This window comes from Pipistrellus kuhlii, unplaced genomic scaffold (assembly GCF_014108245.1).
Source record: "Pipistrellus kuhlii isolate mPipKuh1 unplaced genomic scaffold, mPipKuh1.p scaffold_m20_p_8, whole genome shotgun sequence".
Classification (NCBI taxonomy): domain Eukaryota; kingdom Metazoa; phylum Chordata; class Mammalia; order Chiroptera; family Vespertilionidae; genus Pipistrellus; species Pipistrellus kuhlii.
In genome coordinates, this window is record NW_023425584.1 from 57892638 (window position 1) to 57918173 (window position 25536).

The 25536-nt window shown below is 37.2% G+C and overlaps 1 protein-coding gene and 1 non-coding gene across 2 annotated transcripts in view; both read right to left on the reverse strand.

Annotated features, from left to right (window-relative positions):
* RXFP1 (relaxin family peptide receptor 1) overlaps nucleotides 1-25536 on the reverse strand; it is a 78734-nt gene that overhangs the window by 39078 nt on the left and 14120 nt on the right. The window contains exon 2 of the mRNA XM_036424806.2: nucleotides 8593-8730. Within this exon, the coding sequence (XP_036280699.1) occupies nucleotides 8593-8730 (138 nt within the window). The remainder of the gene's footprint in view (nucleotides 1-8592; nucleotides 8731-25536) is intronic.
* On the reverse strand, nucleotides 13743-13869 carry LOC118711977. Its single transcript, XR_004985915.1, has one exon. It is a non-coding gene; the product is annotated as a U6atac minor spliceosomal RNA (small nuclear RNA).

Genomic DNA, 25536 nt, shown 5'->3' on the forward strand with positions numbered 1-25536 from the left:
TGGGCTCCACTCCAGGGGCACTGAATCAGAAACTCTGTAAACGAGGCCCAGCAACCTGCATTTGAACAAGTCCTGCAGCTGCTCAGATGCCCGCTGAAGTTTGAAAACCACTAGGCGAGACTAATTCATTAATTGAAACCACAGCGACACTTCTATAACTGGACTAAGGGAAATGGGACTTAGGAAACCCAGGGAAGTAATTCCCCGGAAATAAAAATCCCTCATCCTCCTGTGTGAATCTGAATTGGTGAGAAAATCATTTGTACTGGGAAGGGGATCATTTCATAACGTTAACAGGTGTGGTATTCACATTTGGTGTTCACTAAAATGCAGATTCATGGACCTCACCAGCCCCCAGAAGACTCTTTGCAGCTTGTCATCAGAATTAGCTTCCCACAGGCTCCCACAGATGTGCAGAAGCCACTCCCTGGTCCCCTTGATGTTTGGATTTTGAAAAATCAAATGTTGAGGGACTTGTGCATCTGTCAGCGAGGAGGCCTGAACAAAGGAGGGTGGGATGATACTATTTGCTAAAATGGTCTCTTTTATTTAAATGTAGGCATAAATTCTATTTGTTACAAAGTGTATGCATGCTTTATGGATGAATGAATTAAGTAGGTGGTTAATCTACAAAGTTCAGATTTATGCAAAGCCAAGCATTCCCGATTCCAAGACATTTACTCAATTGTCACACCCATTCTTGGGACACAGTGGAGTATATTTTTCTCAGAAAGTGCCTGGGCCATTAGAACAAACCTCTGGATGCGGCCTGACCAGACAGAGCAATTCATCAAACTAGTTGTATGGAATGTCCCTAGATTGGAATTATGGCAGCAGTTTGCTGGGCAGAATGCCTTTACCTCTTTTGGGGATCTTAGTGATACTACTGTAATGAACTAGTTATTAATAACAAGAAGGAGCAAAGGGAAGACCAAATATTATAGGTATGTCATTTGGGCAGCTTCATGATGGACTGATGAACTGCTGTTAGCCTGATGCTGAACTGGGTCCAGATCCAACATGGAAAGAAAACTCTGGACACTAGCTCTGCTTCTAGCTCTACTGAAACCACAGTGACACTTCTATAACGGAACTAAGGGAAATGGGACTTAGGGAACCCAGGGAAGTAATTCCCTGGAAATAAAAATCCCTCATCCTCCTGTGTGACTCTCAGAAAATTCTTTTTCTTGATGTATTATAAGGACCTCATCCCCAGCACCCAGTGGGAGTGTGGACACCTCAATTTCTCTGATAACATTAGTATCTTAGGAAACAACCCTTTGAAGAAATTAAAAAGTATGACATTATCTTGAGCCTATTTTGAAGAACATTGAGGCCATTTAAGCAACTGAATTTTGTGTCCTATCTAGTAGAAAGTGTCCTGAGATGGAAAATCCTTGTGGAGTTAACCCAAATATTATTGAGCATTGTTGGATAAACAGATAAATAAAACTGAGGTCAAAACATATTTATAGAAAAGTCAAGGGTTCAGCTACTTAAGTATTTCCAATGCTATCTTGAGAATGATAAATAGAAAAGCAATCATTTTTTTGCACACACAATGCATGGTTGTATATTAACACACATAGTTATGATCCATGCCACTTTTTTTGCCTGTATTTTTAACCCCCCCAAAAAACAAACCAGCAACTTTAATGCAATATTCCAACCCGAGAACAGTTAACTTCTACAACAAAGTGCCATCATTTTGATAGCTGTATAACAAGCTGCACTTAGGAAATAAAGGAATATTTAGTGTTTCAAATTTTTAAATGCAGGCCTAATTAACAAATAAAAGAGTTCTTGAGTGTACTTGAAATATTCTTATAACTTCACTTTAAAATCTATATATATATACTAAGTAGCTAGATTATTATGATCTCTGAATGCATAATAATCTGGCCACTCAGTGTATATCCTAAATGCAAATTTTCTCATTGACCAGTTTGACCAGCAGGCACGCTGGCCAACTGCCTATGTCCCCTTTTCCTGGCAAGGCTGGCCAGACCACACCCATGCATGAATTCATGCACCGACCTATATATATATATATAATAATACACACACACACACACACACACACACACCCTCTGAGTGGCCAGATTATTATACGTTCAGAGATCATAATAGTCTGGCCACTCAGTGTATGTATAATCACTATTGCACTGATTAATAAATGCTGCTTATCTAATTCTCATACTCATAGCTTAAATAAGTGCCAAACCAGGGACAGGAACATATTTTGGGGCATTAACAAAGTTTTTCTTCCCTTGAATTCCTTGCACTCTCTGCCCCTTTTCCTGTAAAAACTAAAGTTTTTCACTTTCGTTGCCTTGAAAAATGGATGATGCAGAAGCTTGCAGATAAGAAAGGAGTCAAATTTTTAGTATGTGCTTTTCAAAGGCCTAGGTTTGGGCATTGCTAATAGATTTGGAAAAAAAGAAAAGTGAGCTTTGCTATTTTTTAGGCTAGACAAGAAGCATGGACCAGTGAAGGAGAGTAAAAGGGTCTTCTTTCCCTTCCTTCTTTCTGGGCTGAATCTGGGGGAAACCATAAACTCTAACCTTATTACTTCTGTAAGACTCTATTTCCATATACAGTCACATTCTGGAAGTCTAGGGGGACATGAATATTTAGCGGATACTAACCTACTGCACCACCCAAAATGTATTAGAAGAGGTTTCCATCTCCCCTATGGATTATGGACATATTAACATGGAAACAGAGTGACCTTACTACTTCTATTCTGGTCAAGGGCACATGCCTGGGTTGCAGGCTTGATCCTCAGTGTGGGGTGTGCAGGAGGCAACCCATCAATGATTCTCTCATCATTGATGTTTCTATCTTTCTCTCACTCTCTCTTCCTCTCTGAAATCAATAAAAATATATTAAAAGAAAAAAAAAAAGAAACAGAGTGACCAATGTATTCATCCTTTTCCAGTAGACAAGGCTGCTAAAGTGCAGAGCAGATGAGGGCTATTCAAAGAGAGTCTATAGAGGCAAGGCATCAGAACTCTCGCCTTATGGTGGAGTAAGTAATACAACCTGCCAACAGCAAGGGCATGAGGTGGGGTGTTCTAACTGCAACAGGGAACTTTCTTTGTACAGCCATCCATTTATAATGTAGAAAAAGGAATGCTAGCAAATTGTAATCTGGAAATGCAAATGGTTCCTTTAATAACATTCAGGTATAGCAAATAAACTCCTCAGCATATAACAATTTAATGCTACGTTAATAATTTAATTTTACTACTAAGTACTCAGTTTAAAATAGATATAAATGATTCCTAAATGAGAGACCTCACATTTTTGTAATATTTCCTTTGGTAAATACCCAGATGTATCTCTGAAGTAGCTGAGAATATTAACTGAAAAAAGTAAAAGGTCCCTCTTTTTGGATTTATCATTGTCACACCTAATACTGCTCTGATGATAAAATCAAATGGGGTAAGAGGAGAAAAATTGTACATTTCCATTTTGAAGTTCATCAGTAAGAATCAAAGTTATTATAAAAAAGGTGCAATCAACTATATATTGTATATATAATTTGTATTGCCCGCATATTTTAGAAAGGGATTCCTGTGAATTCAATGGAAAAATTTAAATCTATTGCTTTGGCTTACATTATGTCCAAGAAAAATGTTCAATGATTTGATGTCTTATGCTTTTTGAGCTGAGAATTCTTTTTATATTCAGTAAAATGTTTCATTGCAGAGAAATTATGGGTTTTCTAGAAAACTAGAAACTTTGTACTAAGAGTACTTGAAGATGTTGAGATAATACAAAAGTAATAGTTCTTTCTAAATATAATTAGTTCATATTATAGTTCAATATATGGGAGTAAATTTAATTTTTTGATCATGTTTCAATTTTTTTCAGTGACTTTCTTAAATTTCATTACTACATTTCCACTTGACTTATTTATCCATTTTAATAACTATTATTAGTGCCAATGTTTAGATAGCTTAAGAGGATAAAGAAGAAGTTTTGAAGCTATGTTTTAAGATGTATTTTAAAAGATCTAATTAAGTAAAAAGTCTTCCCACCCATTAAAAATGATTTTTTTATTTGCCAATATACTATTCAGTTATAAATAACCATTTTAAAAGTGATTTTTAGCTGTGTTTTAAAAATTTAAATGTTAAGATATTGCATTTTACATGACTGTAAATATATTTAATGCTGCTTATTCAAATAAGCCAAAAGTTTCAATTTTCTAAAAGAACTAATTTTTTGACCATTTAATTAACATTGAGTAGAATTTAAATATGGTTGTCTTAAAAATGAACAGCCTGGGGAGTATACATTTCCTAAATACTATAAAATGAAGGAGAAAATTTCACAACTGGTGAAAAAAAATTAAAGCAAGAAGAAATGACTATATCTCATAATTTTTACTCTAATGACAGTGGTGACAGCAGCAGCATGCCAACTGGCCATCTTTGAGATTTGGAGCAGAGTTAAAAAAATTTTTTTTTGAGAGGGAGAGGAGATGACTATAACTAGCAGAGTGTCAGTTTTTCTTAAAGAGACTAAAAATTTGAGATAACTGATAATAACAATTTAGTTTGTTTGCAAGCTAAAATGTTTAGATACCATTTTGAAACCTTTATCCTAGTTTATTTCTGCTGTAGGTACCATTTTGCATGCGTTTCTGATTTTTTGCTCACTTGAGTTTAGGTCAGTGGTCCTCAGAATATACTGTGCATCAGGATGACATGAAGAGCTTGTTAAAGTATTGCTGAGCCAACAGTAGAGTTTCATACTGAGTAGGTCTGGGCTAGGGCCCGAGAATATTCATTTCTAACTAATTTGTGTATGATGCTGATGGGTTTGGTCTAGAACTACGTTTGGGGATATGCTGGTTTAGTTGAATTTTTTTCTTTATTTTTTTTTAAAAAATATGTTTTCGTTGATTTTTTAGAGAGAGGAAGGGAGAGGAGAAAGAAACATTGATGAGAGAGAAACATTGATTGACTCCCTTTTGCACGCCCTCTATTGGGAACCAAGCCTGCAACCTACGCATGTACCCTGACCAGGAATTGAACCAATGTCCCTCTAGTTCATGGGTCCTTGCTCAACCACTGAGCACACCAACCAGGTTGCATTTAAGGAGAGCTATATGATTCTGACATAAGAAGATCAGGAACAGTTTTGCATAGTATTTGTTACATGTCTTTATAAGAGTGGTTGACTTGGTTCAAAGGAGAAAAGCATAGAGAAAAAGACACATATGTAATAGAAAGGGAAGTTGAGAGAGTAAAAAAAAGAGATGAGGGACAGTCAGTCAGAAAGCAAGAATGAACATGGAGAGATGCATGAAAACAACGAGACAGAAAGAGAGAAAGAGAGAAGAGCCCACAACCTACAGAGCTTGAAAAACCCCCACAAAAACAAAAAAACAAAACAAAACAAAAAAACTCAAAAAACCAACCACACAAAAAACATTGGGAAAAAGTCAAAGAGGTGAAAAAAAGAAAAAGAAAAAAAAAAGAAATAAAATAGATATATTTCTAATCTGATTTTGTTCTGATTAAGTATTGTTTTTACAAAAATGAAGGTCATGCTTGTCATCAGAATTTAATTCTAAGTATAAAGAAATAGGCCTTAATTTTTTTTTCTAGTGTTATAGTCTCTCTATTAAAATTCACTAGGCCCTGGCTGGGTAGCTCAGCTGGTTAGAGTGTCGCCCTGATATGCCAAGGTTGTAGGTTTGAACCCTGGTCAGGGCACATACAAAAATCAACCAATGCATGCATAAATAAGTGGAACAACAAATTGATATTTCTCTCTCTCTTGCATGCACTCTCTCTCAATAAATAGAATTTTTAAATAAAAAAACTCATCAGGATTGAGAGTACTGGATATCATTAAGGGCCAAATACACAAGTCTACCATTTTATCTTCTTTCAAAATAAACTATAGTTGTATTTTCAGATGTGGAAAAGCTTACCCACCTCCTGACTAACTATATCAGAGTCAGTAGGATGGATACACACACACACACACACACACACACACACACACACACACACACACACACATACATTTATATTTAACTATAAAATCAAGAGTGTAGAAAACTCATTTCTTCAGACAGTAGCTACTATCGATATTTCAATAAGATAGTAAATATATAAACCATGGTTATTCCTAGAAGTACTTAACTTGTTTAAGATACAGGAAAAAAGTCCTGCAGCTGGAGACTCTGAGTCAACCAAGTGTCAGCATTAAAGCTTGTGGGAAAAGCAATGATAACAGCAACTGTGGTAGAATTTGCCAAAGTGGCTTCAAATGTTGTCTTCTCTCAACCCAAGCTCCTTGCAGTGTGACTGCAGCTGCTTTCAGCGGGGAAGGGTCCCTCTCATTTCCTGAAATGCATCTGGCCTGCGGACTTGCCACAGTAAGGATGGCGGTGGAAATCCACACCACATTTCTGAGCGGAGGTCAGGAGGCCTTGCAGACTCTCACTTCACTCCTGGGTGTCATGTGCCTACCCTGAGGACAAGCCCGCTTAGCCTGCAGGGGACCACAGCTGAGTCACCGGCTGTCTCAGCCAAGGTCCCAGGCAGGACAACCAAGCTGAAGTGCAGAAAACCACATGGCTGCTCTCAGACAAACCCAGCTGAGTGCTGACCACACAATTGCTAGCCAAGTAAGTGGTGACTGCTTACGACACAAAGTTTGTAATAGAGCTGTAGCTGACTCACACACCAGCTAACATTTAGTGAGGGCCAATTATACGTCATATACCCTGCTAAACATCTTTAGACACATTATCTTACTGAATCCTCTTAACATCCCATGGATGCAAATACTCTTATTATTCGCACTCTGCATAAAGAAACAGCCATTTTTGCCCTCCTTATGGCCAGGATTCATGCCCAGGCCTTCCAAGCCTCATCTCTAGACTCCAATGCCTCCATCGGAATGTGCTGGTTGGTGAGTCTTGAAAAACTTACATAACTTCAAGGATTGTTGCTCTTGTTATTTGGTCTCTTCAAATTTAGCACTAAGGCAGGAGTTCCCACCCCTGTCTCACAGAGAAATGACTTTTGGAGGTGAATTGGCTGCTCCTACCAGGTTCCCTTCTCTGCTTCCTGCTACCATTTGCATTGGCCGGGAGCTCGCAGGTCACTCTCCCTACCTGAACCGCAAGCAGAAGGAAGGGGACGTGGTTGGCAGGGAGCAAACACTTTTATTTTAGCTTTAAAAATTTTTCTGTAGCATTTGGTTATTTTAATAAGATGATCCATCCACCTATCTATTTATTTGTAGAAAAGAACACATATGTATAGGCATTTAAATCAAAGGTTACTATAGCTTAAGCTCTGCAGTTTAGCTGCTCTTGAGTTACTGCCATCTAGAGACAGCATTCCAAGAAGTTTAACTTCTTTAAGGGGTGTATTAAAAAGTCTGCGATACTAGAAGAACTAATAACAGCAAGGCCTCTTCAGTGTAACAGTTCTTTATGTGGCACTTAACAATTGTCGTGCGATGTCTTTGTCTTCCCCAAATAGTCCCTTATTTTCCCAAGAGTGAGAAATCGTTTTATTTTACATTATTAACCAAAGCTCATTTTCTCACTGTCAGATCTAGCCAGTTCAAGTTCTTTTACACATTTGTGTTTTTGATGCTTCAGACATTTGAAGCAAGTCCTGACAGCCTTGTTTGCCCAGGTATACTAATTGGCCAGAAGCTTTATAGGATCATAAATATGGTTGCTAAATAGTAGGTAAGCTGGACTTTGTGTGTGTGTGTGTGTGTGTTTTAAGGAAGTCTCATTTTTCCTTCATAACTGCAGTAAGCAAAAGATAAGAAAAACAGAAACACTTAGTGAGTGCCTGCACACTTACAATCTTTTACATTTAATCTTCCCAAATTCTTTTAGTTTAGATACAATTTTTGAACGCTTTTATCACATGAGGAAACTGAGGCAAAGAGAGGGTAAGAAACATTCTCAAGTATGCATATTGGTTATTGTATTTAGGCTCAAACTGGGCAGTCTGGCTCCTGTGCCTATATTCTCAATTTCCATTCCATTCCACCTCCAAGACAGTAACCAGGCAGGTTCTCTCATTAAAAAAATTACTATGTGCACAATCACCACTTTCCTGAAATATTGGCTGTGATAGTAATACATAGAAAAGAATGGATTTTTTAAAAGGGGGGGTTGAGCGGCTCCAACCACTTTATTTACTTTTAAAATGTATTTTTATTGACTTCAGAGAGGAAGGGAGAGAGAGAGAAACATCAATGATGAGAGAGAATCATTGATCAGCTGCCTCCTGCACGCCCCACACTGGGGATTGAGCCTGCAACCCAGGCACGTGCCCTTGACTAGAATTGAACCTGGGACCCTTCAGTCTGCAGTCCGATGCTCTATCCACGGAGCCAAACCAGCTAGGGCAAGAATGGGTATTTTAAACTAATGGAATAAATGTAAGATTTCCTTAAGTGACATATATTTTGTATTTCTATGTAGTTTCCTCTCTGCCTATTTCTATCTTTGTTACAAGAGGTCTTAGGACTTCATGATCAGTCAGTCCTTTTGCCCCAGATTCTTGCTGTAATTACAGGCGCTTCACTCACCACAGTTTTCTTCATCGGCCTGGTTCCCACAGTCATCCACGCTGTTACAATGAAGATACTGAGGCAAGCACTTGGTGATGTTCCCACAGGGGAAATAGCCGAGGGAGCACTTGACCTCCTGTCCACTCCCATGAGAAACTGTGGTGAAGAAAGTGGAGACAAGTTTAATATGAAGGCATTGCAAAAAAGTGGTGCCCCAATAGTTTATAACCATTTGGTCTTCTCACCCCGGTGTTACCCTTCATGTGTGGCATCCTCACCTTGCTTCCTAGCATCTATTTTCCAAGAACCTCCACTCCAATAGAATGCTCTTTCCCACATTCTCTGAAGATGCCAGGATTCTCCCCTCTTTGCATGCTCCTTCCCACCTGGAATGCCCTGCCCAGCCCTCTTTTTTTCTTTTTTCTTTCTTCTATGAAATGCCTGCCAATCTTTTATAGTTTAGTTCAACTCTCCTCTTCTCTTTCGAGATTGTTTTAGCCAGTCATGTAAACAAATCAGGAATTTATTGCATTCTTACTATCAGTTCAGAATCAAGCATGGTCTGGGACTAGAGGAGAGAGGGATGCACATGCCTTGTGCTCTTCCCTATACTCTCCTAAGGGGAAGGCCCTGTGCCTATAGTGCTGAATGGAACAGAGTTCCTGCTCTTTCCAGATTGGCTTGTTGTTTTATTTTTTTGTTTGTTTGTTGTTTTTTTTCACTTAGCAACATGTATTCAAGGTTTTTACATTTCTTTCATGGCTTAGTACCTCCTTTGTTTTCAGTGCTGAATAATATTCCATTATTCAGTGCTGAATAATATTTCATTATGATAAATAAACATATACAATCGTTTATTTATCCATTTACCTACTGGAGAAAATCTTGGTTGTGCCCAAGTTTTGGTAATTATTACTTTTTGTTAATCCTCACCTGAGGGTATTTTTCCCCATTATTTTTTAGAGAGAGTGGAAGGTAGCGAGGGAGAGGGAGAAGGAGAGAAAGAGAAAGTGAGAAACATTGATGTCAGACACACATTGCCTCATTGCCAGGGATCAAATCTGCAACCTAGGTCTGTGCCCTTGATTGGGAATGGAACTCTCAACCCTTTGGTGTGCAGGCAGACGCTCTAACCACTTAGCAGATGGGCCAAGGCCAAATTTCGGTGATTATGAATAGAAATGCTGTAAATATCCCTGTGAAGGTGTTTGTGAGGACATAAGTTAACTATTTCATTTTAAAAAATTTATATAATTTCAAAGGTTATTATAGACACCAGTATAAGTCTGTGCTTATTATGCTTACCAATTTTGTAAATCTTTGTCATATTCTAGAATAATTGTTAATCATAAAGAAATAAAATCAGAATAGTTTGAACAGTTAATAAAGCTTATTATGTAAAAATCTATTTGTGGTCTATCACTAACTCATGAAAAGAATAAAAGTGGCTATTTCCTTGATAAGGAACAGTGGGACATTTTAATAATAGAGCAAATGACATTCTTATTGAAAAGGAATTTGTCAGGTTAGATAATTTGATAAAGGAAATAGTCAAATCTGTGTAATAATGAGCTGTGTTGCAAACAATTTTCTTACATGTGAAATTATTATAAAATTATTTATTAATATTTTTTTCAACAAATTGACCAAAGCAAAGTCAAAACAAAGATTTTTATATCACAGGACATAAAAATGTAGAACACCACACATTTAAGAAGTCTGATCTGCATTTTTATATACTTATTAAGTATTTTTTATATACCTATTAAGATATAAAGATATAAATGATCAGAAAAATTCTTTGATAAATTGTCTTCCTTCAGCCACATTTATTGTTTGAAGAGGTTTTTTAAAAAAATATATTTTACTGACTTTTTACAGAGAGGAAAAGAGAGGGACAGAGAGCCAGAAACATCGATGAGAGAGAATCATCGATCAGCTGCCTCTTGCACACCCCCCACCGGGGATGTGCCCACAAGCAAGGTACATGCCCTTGACCAGAATCAAACCCAGGATCCCTCAGTCCACAGGCTGATGCTCCATCCACTGAGCCAAACTGGTTTCAGCTGAAGAGGTTTTAACTAGACATCTAGGTATATTCATTGATGTGCATAAATTACTATGCATGTATTTTCTATTCAGTGGACAGAATAGAAAATACATGCATAGTAATTTATATATACAACATTTACTTCTGCATTTTCCCCTCTTTAGACCTCTAGATACAAAAACTATGATTTCAAACACAATTCCTAGCCAACACTATAAACACAATTCCTAGCCAACACTATAAAGTTCAGTCTCGGTTTCTTTCTTTACAATATTGGTATCTCCCTTCTCTAACAATGAAAAACCAGCTTTCTAAATTCTTATAGTTATTACCTTGACAAATCCACTTCTGCATGGGTGCCCTCCCCAATCCCATTCAGCTCTGACTCCCTATACTGGGCATCTTTCTGATGTGAGCACTCTCCTTGCCCTATTTGGGATCTGATACACTGTGCCAGGCTCTCTCTGTGGACACCCTCCTCACCCCAGTGGGGCTCCAAAGTTCCTCATCCCAGCACAGATGAGTACCATTCTTTTATATACACACACACACACACACACACACACATATATATATATATATATATATATATATATATATATATATACACACACACACACACACACACACACACACACACCCCGTATTTTCCGGCGTATAAGACAACCCCCTAATTTTACAGTTAAAACATAGGTTTAGGCCTATATTCGCTGTATAAGACTACCCCCCACTTCCGAGGCAACACCAATTCTTTTTTTAATAGACTGCCTCTCTGACTCTGGCCAATCTGAGCAAGCTTTTTACTAGAACACAGTGTAGCTTTGGGCACAGAACATGTATAATTTGCATGCATAAAAAGCCTGCTTGGATTGGCTGAGTTAGAGAGGCAGTCCGAGCAGCCTTGCAGTGATTGGTGCAGGATCGAGTTGGAAAATTCGTTTAGTGGCCTATCGAGACGTTTTTTTGGGATATACTCGGCGTATAAGACGACCCACCGATTATTTTGTTTGTTTCAAAAGTAGTCTTATACGCCGGAAAATATGGTGTGTGTGTGTGTGTGTGTGTGTGTGTATATGGTGTGTGTGTGTGTGTGTGTGTGTGTGTGTATATATATATATATATATAAATATATATATATATACACACACACATATATATATATATATGTGTGTATATATATATATATATATATATATATATATATATATATATATATATATGTATATATATTTCAGAGAGGAAGGGAGAGGGAGAGAGATGGAAACATTAATGATGAGAAAGAATCATGGATCCTCTGCCTCCTGCATGCCCCCTACTGGAGATCAAGCCTATAATCTCGGCATGTACCCTTGTCTGGAATGAAATCTGGGACTCTTCAGTTCACTGGCTAATGCTCGATCCACTGAGCCAAACCAGCTAGGGTTGAATGCCCTTTTCTTATTTGCCAAATGGCTTTAAGACTCAACTATTCAGGAAGAGAAGTGGTGGAGTAAAGGGCCAGTAAGTGATGTTAATAGGAAAATCTTGGATAAGTTGAAGGGGATAAGAATATGCTACCCTAAAACATGCCACGGTGGCATAAAGATTATTTTGAACTGAAGGCAATTGAGAAAAGGCAGACACTGGGAGAACGCTCTGCCTTCCCTCATCTACCTAAGAGCAGAGCATACATTTCCTTTGCATAGGTATTTCCCTCTCCTCTCCCACACCAGGAGAGCAACCCTTATCATTGGGGATTGGAAAGTTGGCATTGGGATACATCTGAACAAGCCAACTTTACTTAAATAACATTTAAAAACATTTTTATTGTTTTCAGAGAGGAAGGGAGAGGGAGAGAGAGATGAACCATCAATGATAAGAGGAAATTGTTGATTGGCTGCCTCTGGCACAACCACACTGGGGGTTGAGCTCAAAACCAGGAATATGTCCTGTCCTGAAATCGAATGTTGACCTCCTGCTTCATAGATCAATGCTCAAACATTGAGCCACGCCAGCCAGGCCTTAAATAACATTTTTATTCCATTGGTTTTCTATATGTTTACCTTCCCGCAAGAAGCCCAAACCTTTCTTCCCTTTGTCATTTCACAAGTTGTTGCCCTGTGTTAAAATGTTATATAAGCCTCAAGCTTATATAAGGCCTCTTTTGAGTTTTCATTTCTTTTATGAGGAATCTCTGCGTATGTGACATTTTAAATATTAATATCAATAAAATTTATAAACTTTCCACCTGTCAATTTGTTTTTGTTAGTTCAGTTTGCAAGCTTTAGTTACAGAATATAAGGGGATAGAAGAACAATTTTCTTCCCTTACAAAGTCAAAGTCAAAAGCAAAATCTAAAGAAGTGGAAATTTTTTCTCTCTCTACACTATGATTTGTCATGAAGCTATGTCATTAAGAAAAATTATTACCCATATTATTACAGCACAAATAAGTAGAAAAAAATGATACTGAGTAACTCTGGCCAAGTTGCCCCAAGAGTTACACAAGAAATAGTTCATGTGCAGCAATTAAACATGATATAGGCATGTAATCCAGCTAACCGCTGCCTGAAAGCTCACTGTTTTTGTCCAGCACTAACCTAAATATTTCAGTGGTTGACAATTTTAAATGGAAGAGAGAAAGAGAGTTTATATTTCAAGGCAGATTATCTTTACCAGATTGACACTTATAAAATTCCTGTGGCTTAGGTGCTAATGGGAATTCATCTTTTTATACCTCCCACTAGCTTCCAGACTCCCTGGCTGTAGCCTTGTCTGGGCCTGGATTTCCTGCAACCTCTATATTTCTTAGATCTTTTTCACGCAAAGTAACTTAGCCCTCTTCCAACATATTAAGGATAGCCAAACATCAGGGCCCACAACTCCTTTATAAGATGTGAGAAATTATAAAGAACAACGAAAACTTCCCCAATAAGTTTATCCAAAGGATCACAATGTGTGGCACTATTAGCATATGGGATGGAATATAAAAATAAATTGTAATTGAAATCAATTTTTTATTGTGGCAAAATGTAAATAACACATCAGAAGTACACACTTTAATGGCATTAAGTACATCACATTGTTGTGCAACCATCACTATTGTCCATTTACAGAACTTTTCCATCATCCTAAATTAAAAAAGAAAATGGCTAGATGCCACGAAATTTGTGGCAATGTCTTAACCATATATGTGTGGTGTAAGCCTGAGGGACTTTTCCATCCTTGCCAAAGGGAGTGCTAAGCTTCTCCCCTTTCATATACTAGAAAAACATCTTGGATGACATAATCTCTTGAATGCAAAGCTGCCATGGTTACTACTATTTCACTTCAAAAGATGTATTCATACATTAAATAAATAGGAGAATAGCTATTCTCATATGACTACCTTACTGAGCAAATTGTATTGAGTCTTTGTAGTTCTTCCACTTTATATAAAACTGGAGGCCAAATGCACGAATTTGTGCAAGAGAAGGCCTCCCTCCCCCTTACCCCGGCTGCTGGCACTGGCTTCCCTCTGGCATCCTGGACCTAGGTTTCCCTTACAGCCCCAGCTTTGTCTGGAAGGTCATCCAGAAGAATGTCAGGTCTAATTGAGCATATTACACTTTTATTATTATAGATATATTTTATTGTGGTAAGAATAAGCATATGAGATATATCCTCTTAACAAATTTTCAAGTGCACAATATAGTACTGTTACCTGCAGGTACAATGTTGCACAGCAGATCTCTTTAATTTACTCATCTAGCATAAGTGAAATTGTTTATCTGTTGATTAGCAACCTCTCGTTTCCTCCAGCTCCCAGCCCCTGGAACCCAATATTCTACTCTCTGCTTTCAAGAGTTTGACTATTTTAAATACCTCATACAAGTAGAATCATGAAGTTTTGTCCTGTGATTAGCTTATTTCATTTAGCATACTGTCCTCAAGGCTCATCCATGTTCTTATATAAAGCAGAATTTCTTTCGCAAATGGTATTGGCATTTAAATGTGAAGGATCACTGTTTGCTTTAGATAAGATCCTTTAAGTATAGTTGATATGCCAACTTTCTAATAGTTTTGTATTTGAATTGGCATACATCTGAGCCTATAAAGGCTGCAAGTTGGATACTCTAATAACAAAATTGGTAAGAACAGACCTGACTTATTCAGAGCATTGAACCTCAACAATTTAGTAATTGTATTTCATAACTAAGGTTGAAACAGAGTATGTAGTGGTGAGAACATGTGTCATTGTTTATTGACCAGCCAGTACATAATGCTTAACAACCCTTGGGAGAGTCCCATGTTTTCATGCAAAATTCTATGTGTCTATAGGGGGTTTGTTATATAATCAAGAGTCATGAGGTGAAAGAGGAAGGAGCTAAGCCCATGAAATTTCTGTGTTGTTCTTTACATGTGTCCATAGTATGTCTCCAGTGTTGTGAGTGCAGACATAGTCAGAGAAAAGATAGGAGATACTCAAACTCCATTGCAATACGTATTATGATTGTGGCCATGTCAGATGGGAGGAATAAGAAAAGAATGAGAATTTAATGTGACAGTGAAGAGATTAGTGAAGGAAGTTGGCCACAACTTTATTTGGGCACAGAACTCTGCCTAGTCAAATTAGGACATAAGATAAGAAAGTAATAATAATAATAAAAAAAGGCAAAGATGTAACAGAAAAAAATGTGAAAGACATTGAAATTGGACAAAAAAGATAAAGTTTCTTGAGACAGGTTATTTCCACCTTTATATTGTTTTTGAACTATTTTACAACTCTAGTTCGTAGAATATTTACAGTACGGATGAACGGAGTGGATCCAGAGACATTGAACATGGAACAGAGTGAGGAACCTTGGAGGGAAGGCAGAGAGAGTGGGTGGGTGGGAAATATTATAATCAACCAAGAAACTTGTTGGCAGTGGGGCTGTGAGGACTTGGAGTGGGGGTTATAGGGACGGGCTGGAAGGGGTTAATGGGGGGGGGCATATGCAATATTTTCAACAATAAAGAATTATTTAAAAAAACTTATAGTAATGCAAATGACTCTTGTTCACAATAATTAGATTGTGTGGGACAAAAACAGATTATAAGATACATTGATTATCAGATCTTAGTCATTTTTGTGTGTATTAAGCAAATTTACTTCAGCATTCATATATATATATATATATATAGGCACAATATATATGTATATACTATATATATATATACACGTATAGGAATGAAGTAAATGATATATGTTTTTAATTCTTTGAATCGATTATAACATCTTATTGGTTTCCTCATTAGCAAATGAGTTAAATAAAGCCTTTGAGACATTTTAATCTTATATTTGTATGAAAGTTATAATTTTAACCCCTCCTCCTACTGCTTCTGTTTCCTTTTAAAATGTCATTTAATAGGTGTGGGAACCCATTGAGAACCCGAGTTGTTATTGAAGGTTATTTTAAGCTGAAGGTTTTTGAGAATCAATAGATGCAGAAAGAAGCCTCCTGGGATCTTCCCTTATCTGACTAACAGAAGAAACTTCTTGGAAATGAGGCTGTCAAAATCCCCTTCTCAGAAAGAATCTACTCTCAGGAAAGAGACCAAGAATAAACCTTGCCCAACTGTCATGGCCAAGAGGAAGAGGGAAAGACTACTTGCATCTACATACAGAAACATGATCACAAACTTTCTTAGCTCACCTTTGCTCTCCTAAAAACCTATTTGTCTGAAAGAAATTTACTTGTTTTTCCCTAGAAGGCTTTGCTTCCCCCTTCCTTTTCCTTAAGTCAGGAATATAAACCTCTAAGTTTAAGCATAGTAAACTAGCTTCTTTTATTAGCTCCTGTTGGGATACATACAAATAAACTTTTTCTCTTGTCATTCTTCCCTTTGTCACTTTAAGTCACAGGCCACAGGTACTGAACCTAAAAGGGCAGAGGAAAAAATTTTCCTCTCCTACACAGGTCTAACTTGAACATAGGAGATGACTTCATTTGAATAACCTTTTGCTTATTTTAAAATTAAACTTATTTAGTCTTTAAGTTGATAGCAAGCTCTTATCAGATAAGGAGCAAATAGATGAGATAGAAAAATTTAAGAAAATGAGATTTAGTGCAAATGTTGCTAGGTTATTTTACAGGGAAAATATGTACCTCAGAAGTAGAGGTATTTCTAATTACATTTTTGAAGGCTTTCTGGCCACAATAAATCAAATATTTTATATATCTGAATATAGTTATGCATTAGGAATTAAAAAGACTGAGGTCAGAAAATCAATAATTTCAACAAATAATCCAATAAAAAAATGGGCAGAGCTACCATATACCATGGGCTTTGGGTAATTTTGATATGTCAATACTAGTTCTTCAATTGTAACAAATGTACCTCATTAATGCAAGACATTAATAAGCAGGGGGAACCTTAGGGGAGAATGGAGGAATGGGTGTATATAAGAACTTTTTGTACTTAATGCTCTTTTTTTTTTTAAATAAATCTAAAACTGCTCTGAAAAAAAAAAGGGCAGAAAGTCTGAATAGACACTTCTCTAAAGAGGACATACAGATGACCAAAAAATGCTCAATGTCACTAATCATCAGAAAAACGCAAATTAGAACCACAATGAGATATCACCTCAGGACTGTCAGAATGGCTATCATCAATTAACAAACTACAAGTTCTTGGTGAAGAGGTGGAGAAAAGGGAATCCTCATGCACTGTTGGTGGGATTGCAGATTGGTGCAGCCACTGTAGAAAGCAGAATGGAGTTACCTCAAAAAATTAAAAATGGAACTGCCTTATGACCCAGTGATTCCATTTCTGAGCACTTATTTGAAGAAATCACAAACTCTAATTCAAAAGAATATATGCACCCCTATATTCATTGCAACATTACTTTAATAGCTAGGATATATTAGCAACCCAAGTACCAATCAATAGATGAGTGGGATAAAAAATTGTGGAACTTGTGTACAATTGTATATTACTCAGCCATAAAAAATATGAAATCTTACCATATGCAACAGCATGGATGAACCTAGAAGATATTATACTAAGTCAGTTGAGAAAGACAAATACCATATGATTTCATTTACAAATGGAATCTAAAGAACAGAATAAATGAACAAACAAAATTAAAACAGACTAATGGTTATTGAGAACAGACTGATGATTACCAGATGGGAGGAGGTTGGAGGGGGCTAGGTGAAAAAAGATAAAGGAATTAAGAAGTAAAAAATGTTAGTTAAAAAACAGTCACGGCCATGTAAAGTACAGTAGAGAAAATATAGTCAATAACATTGTAATAACTATGCAGGGTGCCCGGTGGATAGTGAAAATATTGAGGGGTCGGGGGTGCATTTTGTAAAGTATATGATTGTCTAACCATTATACACGCAAAACAAATACAAAACTATATTGAATATAGACAATAATTGAAAAAAAATCTAAAAAAAGAATTTCAACTAAAATTTGGTAGCAAAATAGATTCAGAACTGAATTAAAACACTTAGCAGAGTGCCAGTGAGGCAGCAGACAGTTCATGATGGTGACAGCATGACATGGGTGAGGTTTTGGCCTAGTTGGTGTGGTATACGTTAATATTTAATGTTGATGCAAATACATCTTTTTTTTTTAGCGGTACTTGAAATTAAATTTTTGTGATTACAATTTTTAAATTTAATATTCTCATCTCATACAAACATCACTCGTAATTTAAGAAATCAATTTTTTAAAAAAGAGTCCTAATGGATAAGATCACTCCAATGCATAAAAAAGCGAGTAACTATTACAGTCATATTTGATGCAACTTGGGAAAAAATGCTAAATAATTTTAATAGCAACAGCAGAAACATTTTTGATGAAGCACTTGAATTTCTTCCTTCTGAAAATCCTTTGTGATTAAGTGTAAAATATGTGTATATGCTCTGTATGTATTTCAGGGGGTCTGTGTGAATTGCAGTACATAAAAAAGGAAAAATGGTCTAGACTTTGTGCAGCTATTGTAGCTTTCTCTTTGACTGAATAGGATACCAATGTAATTCAGGATCAAAGCCAGAGAGCAAGTACAGTGGAGTATTTTTATAATGTGGTTTAGAGGAAATTGCACCAGTTTCCGTCTAGTAAAACTATTATGCTGTGGCTGGCTATCATTTTTGGGTGAAACATGACTTGACTTGTATTATGTCCAAATCTTGAATCCTTCTCTGAGAAGTAAAATCTGAAGGGTTTCAATAAACATTTTTTAGAAGCTAGGTTCCTAGTGACTTATCATCAATGAAATAAAACTTAGCTTTTATTGTTGACAGATCTTGACAGAAGCGCATAAGCACTTATAATAGTGTCTGGGAAACTCCTGGAAACACCCACCCAGTGAAACCATAAACCTTATTTTGTAACAACATTAACTGTTAAAATGGAAAATTTCAACCCGATGGCTCTGAAATCACTGCAGTCACTTCAATTTAAAATGAAGGAGGCGAGTACATTTAAATAAAATGTTTTATAGGTTTTCCTTACAGCTATAGTTTGGGTAAGCACCAAGATAAGTGTCTCATTGGATTCCATAACTTATTTACAGCATTTTTACAATCGATGGAAAATATGTAATATTTCTTTTTTCTTAGGTAATTACTCACATGATCAAAAGCATAGAGGCAATTTGCTAAGACACCTTGTCAGGAAGAAACAAAAACCAGCCAAATAGAAAAACAAAAATCGACACAAACTTCTCCTACATTAATCACTTACTTTTAGAGATAATTTCTATCTTAACTGATGACTATCAGTAACTATTTCAGACATCCAAAAACACAACAAATGAAAATACTAGTTGTAATAGAGGAGTGTTAAATTATATGGTATGCTTACTGAACTATATATATATATATATATATATATATATATATATATATATATATAGTCCCACAATTTGAAGTGAAGTAGATATAGGTAAGGTGACCAGACATCTCGATTTTTAACTATTTGTCCCAAGTTCCGTGGTGTTTTAAAAAAAAGTCTCGATTTTTGGAAAGAAACTTTTTAAAAAGATTTCCCCCGGGATGAGGAACAAATTGTTAAAAATCGGGACTGTCCCGCCAAAAGCGGGACGTCTAGTCACCTTAATCTAGTGACATAAAACATTCAAGGCATATATTTGTACAAAAAGCATGTTAAAAACACTCTATACAGGTTGATCTTATTTATATGAAATAAAGGAGCATATAATGCTTGTGTTTAGAAAGTTCCAATATATTAACAAGAAACTGCTTACAGTGGTCATCTTTGGGAAGTGGAATCAATAATGTCAAGAGAAAGGAAAAATAATATTCAATAGTTTATATCCTTAGGGGAATTTGGCCTTTGTTTTTTAAAGTATTTCTTTAACAATAAAATATAATCTGAAGCTATTTACAGATATTCAAATGTTTGAAAATGTGATTTCTTAGTTATAAATAAAAATCCCGATTTGTAATATTGGTTACTTTTCTTTAGACCTTTTGAAACAAGGTAGGACAGTGGCTTTCAAACAATGATGATTTTGCATCCCAGGGGACAAAAGTCTAGAGACATTTTTTATCTCCACAACTTTGGGGATGCTATTAGCATCTAATAGGCAGAGTCAAGGGATGCCACTAACCACCCATTGATGCACAATCCTCAAAACAAAGATTTATTCTAAAATGTGAAGAGTGTCTTTTATCCTAAAAGACTGAGGCCTTGGTGAAGAATCAAAGGGAAAGCTTTCTCTGCTAGCAGACTTGTGGAACAGGCAATGAATTACTTCAGCGGCTGTTATTCTTCTATTTGAGATTTTCTAGTAGATTTCGAGAGAATAGACATTACCAGAGTGATCAATGCAGCTGTTGTGTCTCTTGGAAGGTTGAGGCTATTGTTTTTGACAAGTCACTTGGGAAAGAGGTTACAGTTTGTTATATCCACTAATGCCAGGGGGAATATTTGAGTTATTTATAAGGAATAATTTCTTAACTACAAGTATTATTAAACAACTAGAGGCCTGGTACATGAAATTCATGCACGGGGGGCGGGGGGCGGTGTCCCTCAACCCAGCCTGCATCCTCTCCAATATGGAACATCCCTCTCACAATCCAGGACTGCTGGCTCCCAACCTCTCGCCTGCCTGCCTGCCTGATTGCCGCTAAGTGCTTCTGCTTGCCAGCCTGATCACCCCCTAACCACCGCCCTACAAGACTGATTGATGCCTAACTGCTCCCTTGCTGGCCTGATTGACCCTAACTGCCCTCCCCTGCCAGCCTGGTCACTCCTAATTGTCCTCCCCTGCTGGCCTGGTCACCCCAACTGCCCTCCTCTGCTGGTCTGGTTTCCCCCAACTTCTCTCCTCTGTGGGCCTGGTCCCTCACAACTGCCCTCCTCTATAGGCCTGGTCCCTCCCAACTGTCCTCCCCTGCAGGCCTTGTCCCTCCCAACTGCCCTACCCTGCAGGCCTGATTGCCCCCAACTGACCATTTTGTGGTGGCTATCTTGTATATTGGAGTGATGATCAATTTGCATATTACCTCTTTATTATATAGGCTGAGTTGCTAAGACAATCTCTAGAGGTTTCAAAAAAAAAGGATAAATCATTTAAGATTATTTTGTCAAAAGTAAAGAAATCAAACAGAATATTTTCAGGATGCTTGAACTAGTTCTCTGAATTTATCACATTAGCAAATATTTAAAAGGAGCTATCATTAAAAGAATCACTTTAGACTTTAAATTTGAGATTTATTTTTAATTTTAGAGGATGTTTATTAAGCTTGAGGACAGTGACATAAGAAAGGTCTGGGAAATGAGCCTAGGCGGGGCTGCTTTGGCTCACTAAGAAGTCAGAGAAAAGGGGGCCTTGGGGATAAGTTCAGGGGATTAGTTCAGGGTGCACTGCCACTGCCCACTGCTGCCCTTGTTGCAAGTCTTGTGGGGTCCCTCAGAGTTTAGGAGATGCATGCCAGTGGGGAAAGAAAGGGAGAAGGGAGGGGAAAGGCATGGGGGTGTTCCTGGGAGGAAGAGCACATGCTGGGTTAGATTTGAGATGTGTGTACTTGGTATACATAAAAACTCTTGGAAAAATTCAAGCATGCATACCTCAGTAAAATGGAAAGAAAAAAAAAAGAGCAAAAAAATTCCATTGTCCTGACCAAATCCAGAGACTCATATCTCTTCATAATATTGCCTCAGTCCAGTTTTTCATGTTCAATCTTCAATCATGTTTTTTTCTCATAACTTATATTATTGGCTCCTGATAAGTCAGATACTTTATGTACCCAGAATCCAGTCTGTCTTAATGCCTCACACAGAACTGACGTAGGGACAGAACTGATTGCTTCCCCTCCACTTCCACCCCATGGGCCAGGCACATTGCTGCCTCCTACCAATAAAATGGCAGCGGAGTGGACAGTGTGACTTTCTTACGGTATTTATCTGCCAATGTCCTATGCTTTTCTCAGCATAGAACATTGCATATCATGGCCCCCTGAAAGCCTTTATTTCTCCCAGAGGCTAAAATATATGCCTCTTTTCTGTTTTCTTAGCATCCTGTGCTAATCTCATTCTTTCAGACCCTGGTTGCATTGTATTATAATTCTGCCACATATGTCTCTTCAGTCAGCTTTCTGAGGACAAAGATCATGCCACAAATCATGATTGAATTGCTTGTGCTTAGCATGAGAGTTTAGAATAGCAATAAATATTTAGGAATAACGAATGAGAAGTGAAGCTATGTGCTGAATTAAGAGGAAATGGATTGATTTTTCGTTAGTGCTATCCCCTCATTGTTACCAGCTTAATAGTCCATGCTGTATTCAATTCATATTCTCACCATATAATTAGCGAAGTAGAACATAAAGACATGCCTATTACAATTACTTCCCATGGAAATCAAGTCTCCCTCCCCGCCCACCCCCCCTGCAAAAGCAAACAAACTTAGAAAAACTAGACAGAATATGTCATAACTTTAGTAAGCTCATATCTTTCCATTCAATTTGATCTTTTAAAAAATATCTTGGCTCACTTAGGGGTGTCTGCTAAATTAGCAGGATAACATTTGAAGATAATGACTGAAGTATTTTCCCCCCTATTTTTTTTTTGTTGTTGTTGCCAAGACTTTTCACTCATTTATTCAATGATAGTTATTGCTTCATAGGGAGGGCAACTATAGCTGAGAACCAAGAAATATATACAGCTTGAGTTAATTTATAAACTTTTAGCTGAAATAATATTGAAAGTCCAGATTTCCATTGCAAGAGTGAAGCTTTTTTTGGAGATAATGTTTCTTTTTTTTAAGTTTAGAACTATTGATTTGTCTAGAGGACTTAGAGGATAAATTTATATATAAATCACAGAGTGAGAAGAATGTGTACATGATGGTTACCTTTCTGTGTTAAGTTGGGTAGACTATAGTAGACCTACAATCAGTTCCCTTTAAGTAAAGGAGACCACCATCACCCGGCCAGGTGGCTCATTTGGTTGGAGCATCATCCTGAGCACCAAAAGGTTGCGGGTTCAATTCCTGATCAGGGTGCATACCTACGTTATGGGTTTGATCCCCAATAGGAGCATGTATGGGAGGCAACTGATTGATATTTCTTTCTCACATCAATGTTTTTCTCTCTCCCTTCCTTGCTCTCTAAAAATCAATAAACATTAATAATAATGTTTCTCCTCCACCTGCACTTCTATGGCTACACTTGGCAGGACAAAAGCACATGATCCACTTCAAATCCAGAGCCCAAACTTAAGAGGGCCCTTAATGCTGATCAGTAGTTATTCCCTCTTCCATTGTTCCCTCTTCCCTATATTCTCTCAGTTTCCTAGATGATTATTTTATTCTTCTCTCCTCAATCCTCCAGCACCTCTTCTGCCATATTCATACCTCAGTGATAAACCCAAGGCCACCAGAGCCTCACAAATCCCCCACTGCAACTTCCACAGACAACCCTCCTGTGCTCTGCCTCCTCAACTTTGTTATGAAAGAGCTGTCTTTGCTGCCATCTAAAGTCAGTCCTTCAACCAAGCTCCCAGGTTCCATCCTCCGTCTCTACTCAGGACGCATTCCAATGATCCTCCTTTTTCTTTCAGCAGCCTGAAAACATGCTGTTATGTTTCCCTTCTTCAAAACAAGACAAAAGAAAACAAAAACAAAAAAAACCCCATAACTTCTTATACCATGTACATTCCCATTTCTCATCTTTACTTTTTAGCAAAACTTGTCAGAAGCTTCTATACTGATGTCTCTGATTCAGTTTTTGTGGTCAGCTTTACTTCTAAAGTTCTAGAAATTTATTGAACACAGTATCAACATTCCCTTGTGAATGTGGGTTATTATGTCTAGGGCCTTTTGAGGGGACACATGTCTATAAATTTGATCTCAGACTCCTGTGCTTTAGAAGTTCTGTCAACTTTTTATAGTTTTTCTCTACAATTCTTCACTGTCACTTCAACTATCATTAATCTGTCTGTCTCTGTGGTCTCAAGACTCTAATTACTATTTCTAATTTATTACTTGAATCTGCTGTAGCTCAAAATGCAGATACTCAGACTGCTTGACGTAAAGCTGTGGTGGGAACATCCGGGCCACAGGTAATATAAGGCCTGAGAAATCAATTGGTCTACCTCTGCCAAAGCATTAGGAGTGAGTTAATTAAATGTTTGACCAAAGATAGCAGGCTAATTTTTAACTTGATAATTTTGTATGGTCCATAAATGATGTCATAAATATCCAAATGGCCCTTGTAGGAAAAAGGTTCCCCACCCCTGGTGTAAACCTAAGGATCCTTAATGCCGATCAAATAAGCTATAATGGGGGCTGAACATTTTTTTCTTACTTTTGAAGAAATGTCTGGACTTTCAAGAATCCAAATTTTGAGGTTCTAGGACTAAGCAATATATAGTTGGGTGAGATGTTATAAATACTGCTCAGGTCTTAGTATTCTGCCAGAATAAGCATTTAGTAAGCATTTATTTAATAAGAGCATATATTTTCTAACACATGGAGTAGCTACAATTTCTGAATTTTCTATTTATACATTCTAGTACTTATCTCAAACTATGACAAATTTTTTTTCTTGACTTTCCAACCATCACATTTTATCCCTGCTCAGTGGTGTGACAGCAGTCAGTTTTATTGATTATGCTAGTAGTACAGCCAAGAAATAAAGATCCCAAATCAAGGGCAGTTGTATTTCTTTTTAATAGCTCTTCCATTCAGCGTCTCATTTCTATTCCTACTGTCTGTGATTCCAATCGGTATTATCTCACGTCTGGATAATAAATTTTTAACGGCTTCCTTTTGATTATACTTTAGACTTATAGTCCAAGTGTCCCCAACTGGCCACAAACCTACCTTTTTAAACCTAAGAGGACATTACATTAACCTTTCACTTCCATTAGTTTTCTCTTTCAGCTTTTTGACATGGATTGTATTTTAGGCATGCGACTAGGCAATTTACATGCCTTATTTTATTTCCTCCAAATAACTCCATTAAATATTTATTAATATTACCATGATTTTACAGATAGAAGGTAAGGCATAGAAGAGTAGCTTGTGTGGGGAATCACAGAACTAGGACGTGGCAGAACAGAGATTCAGACACAGGTCTGTCTGATTTTACAATAGAACCTGTGTTCTTAATCACTGTGTGTCTGCCAGTCCTCCCATAGTGAGCAGCTCAGGAGTCCCTGAAAAATCATTCATACTTTTGCTTCCTTTTTTTTTTTTTTTTTTAATGACAGTGTTCTTGCACATCTTCTTTTTCACCTAAGTCTTCCCCTTCATCATCAAGTTCAATTATACCTTTGAACAGACTTCTTCTTCTGTTCTGGGTTGTCTGTCCTTCTTTTGAAATCTTTGAGTGTAAGGATAAGGTGCTGCTTCATTGGGGCATGTTATGTGTGTGTTGCTCTGAGTGTTCCAAGTTATTTCCCCACAAGGTTAAAGACAAACAT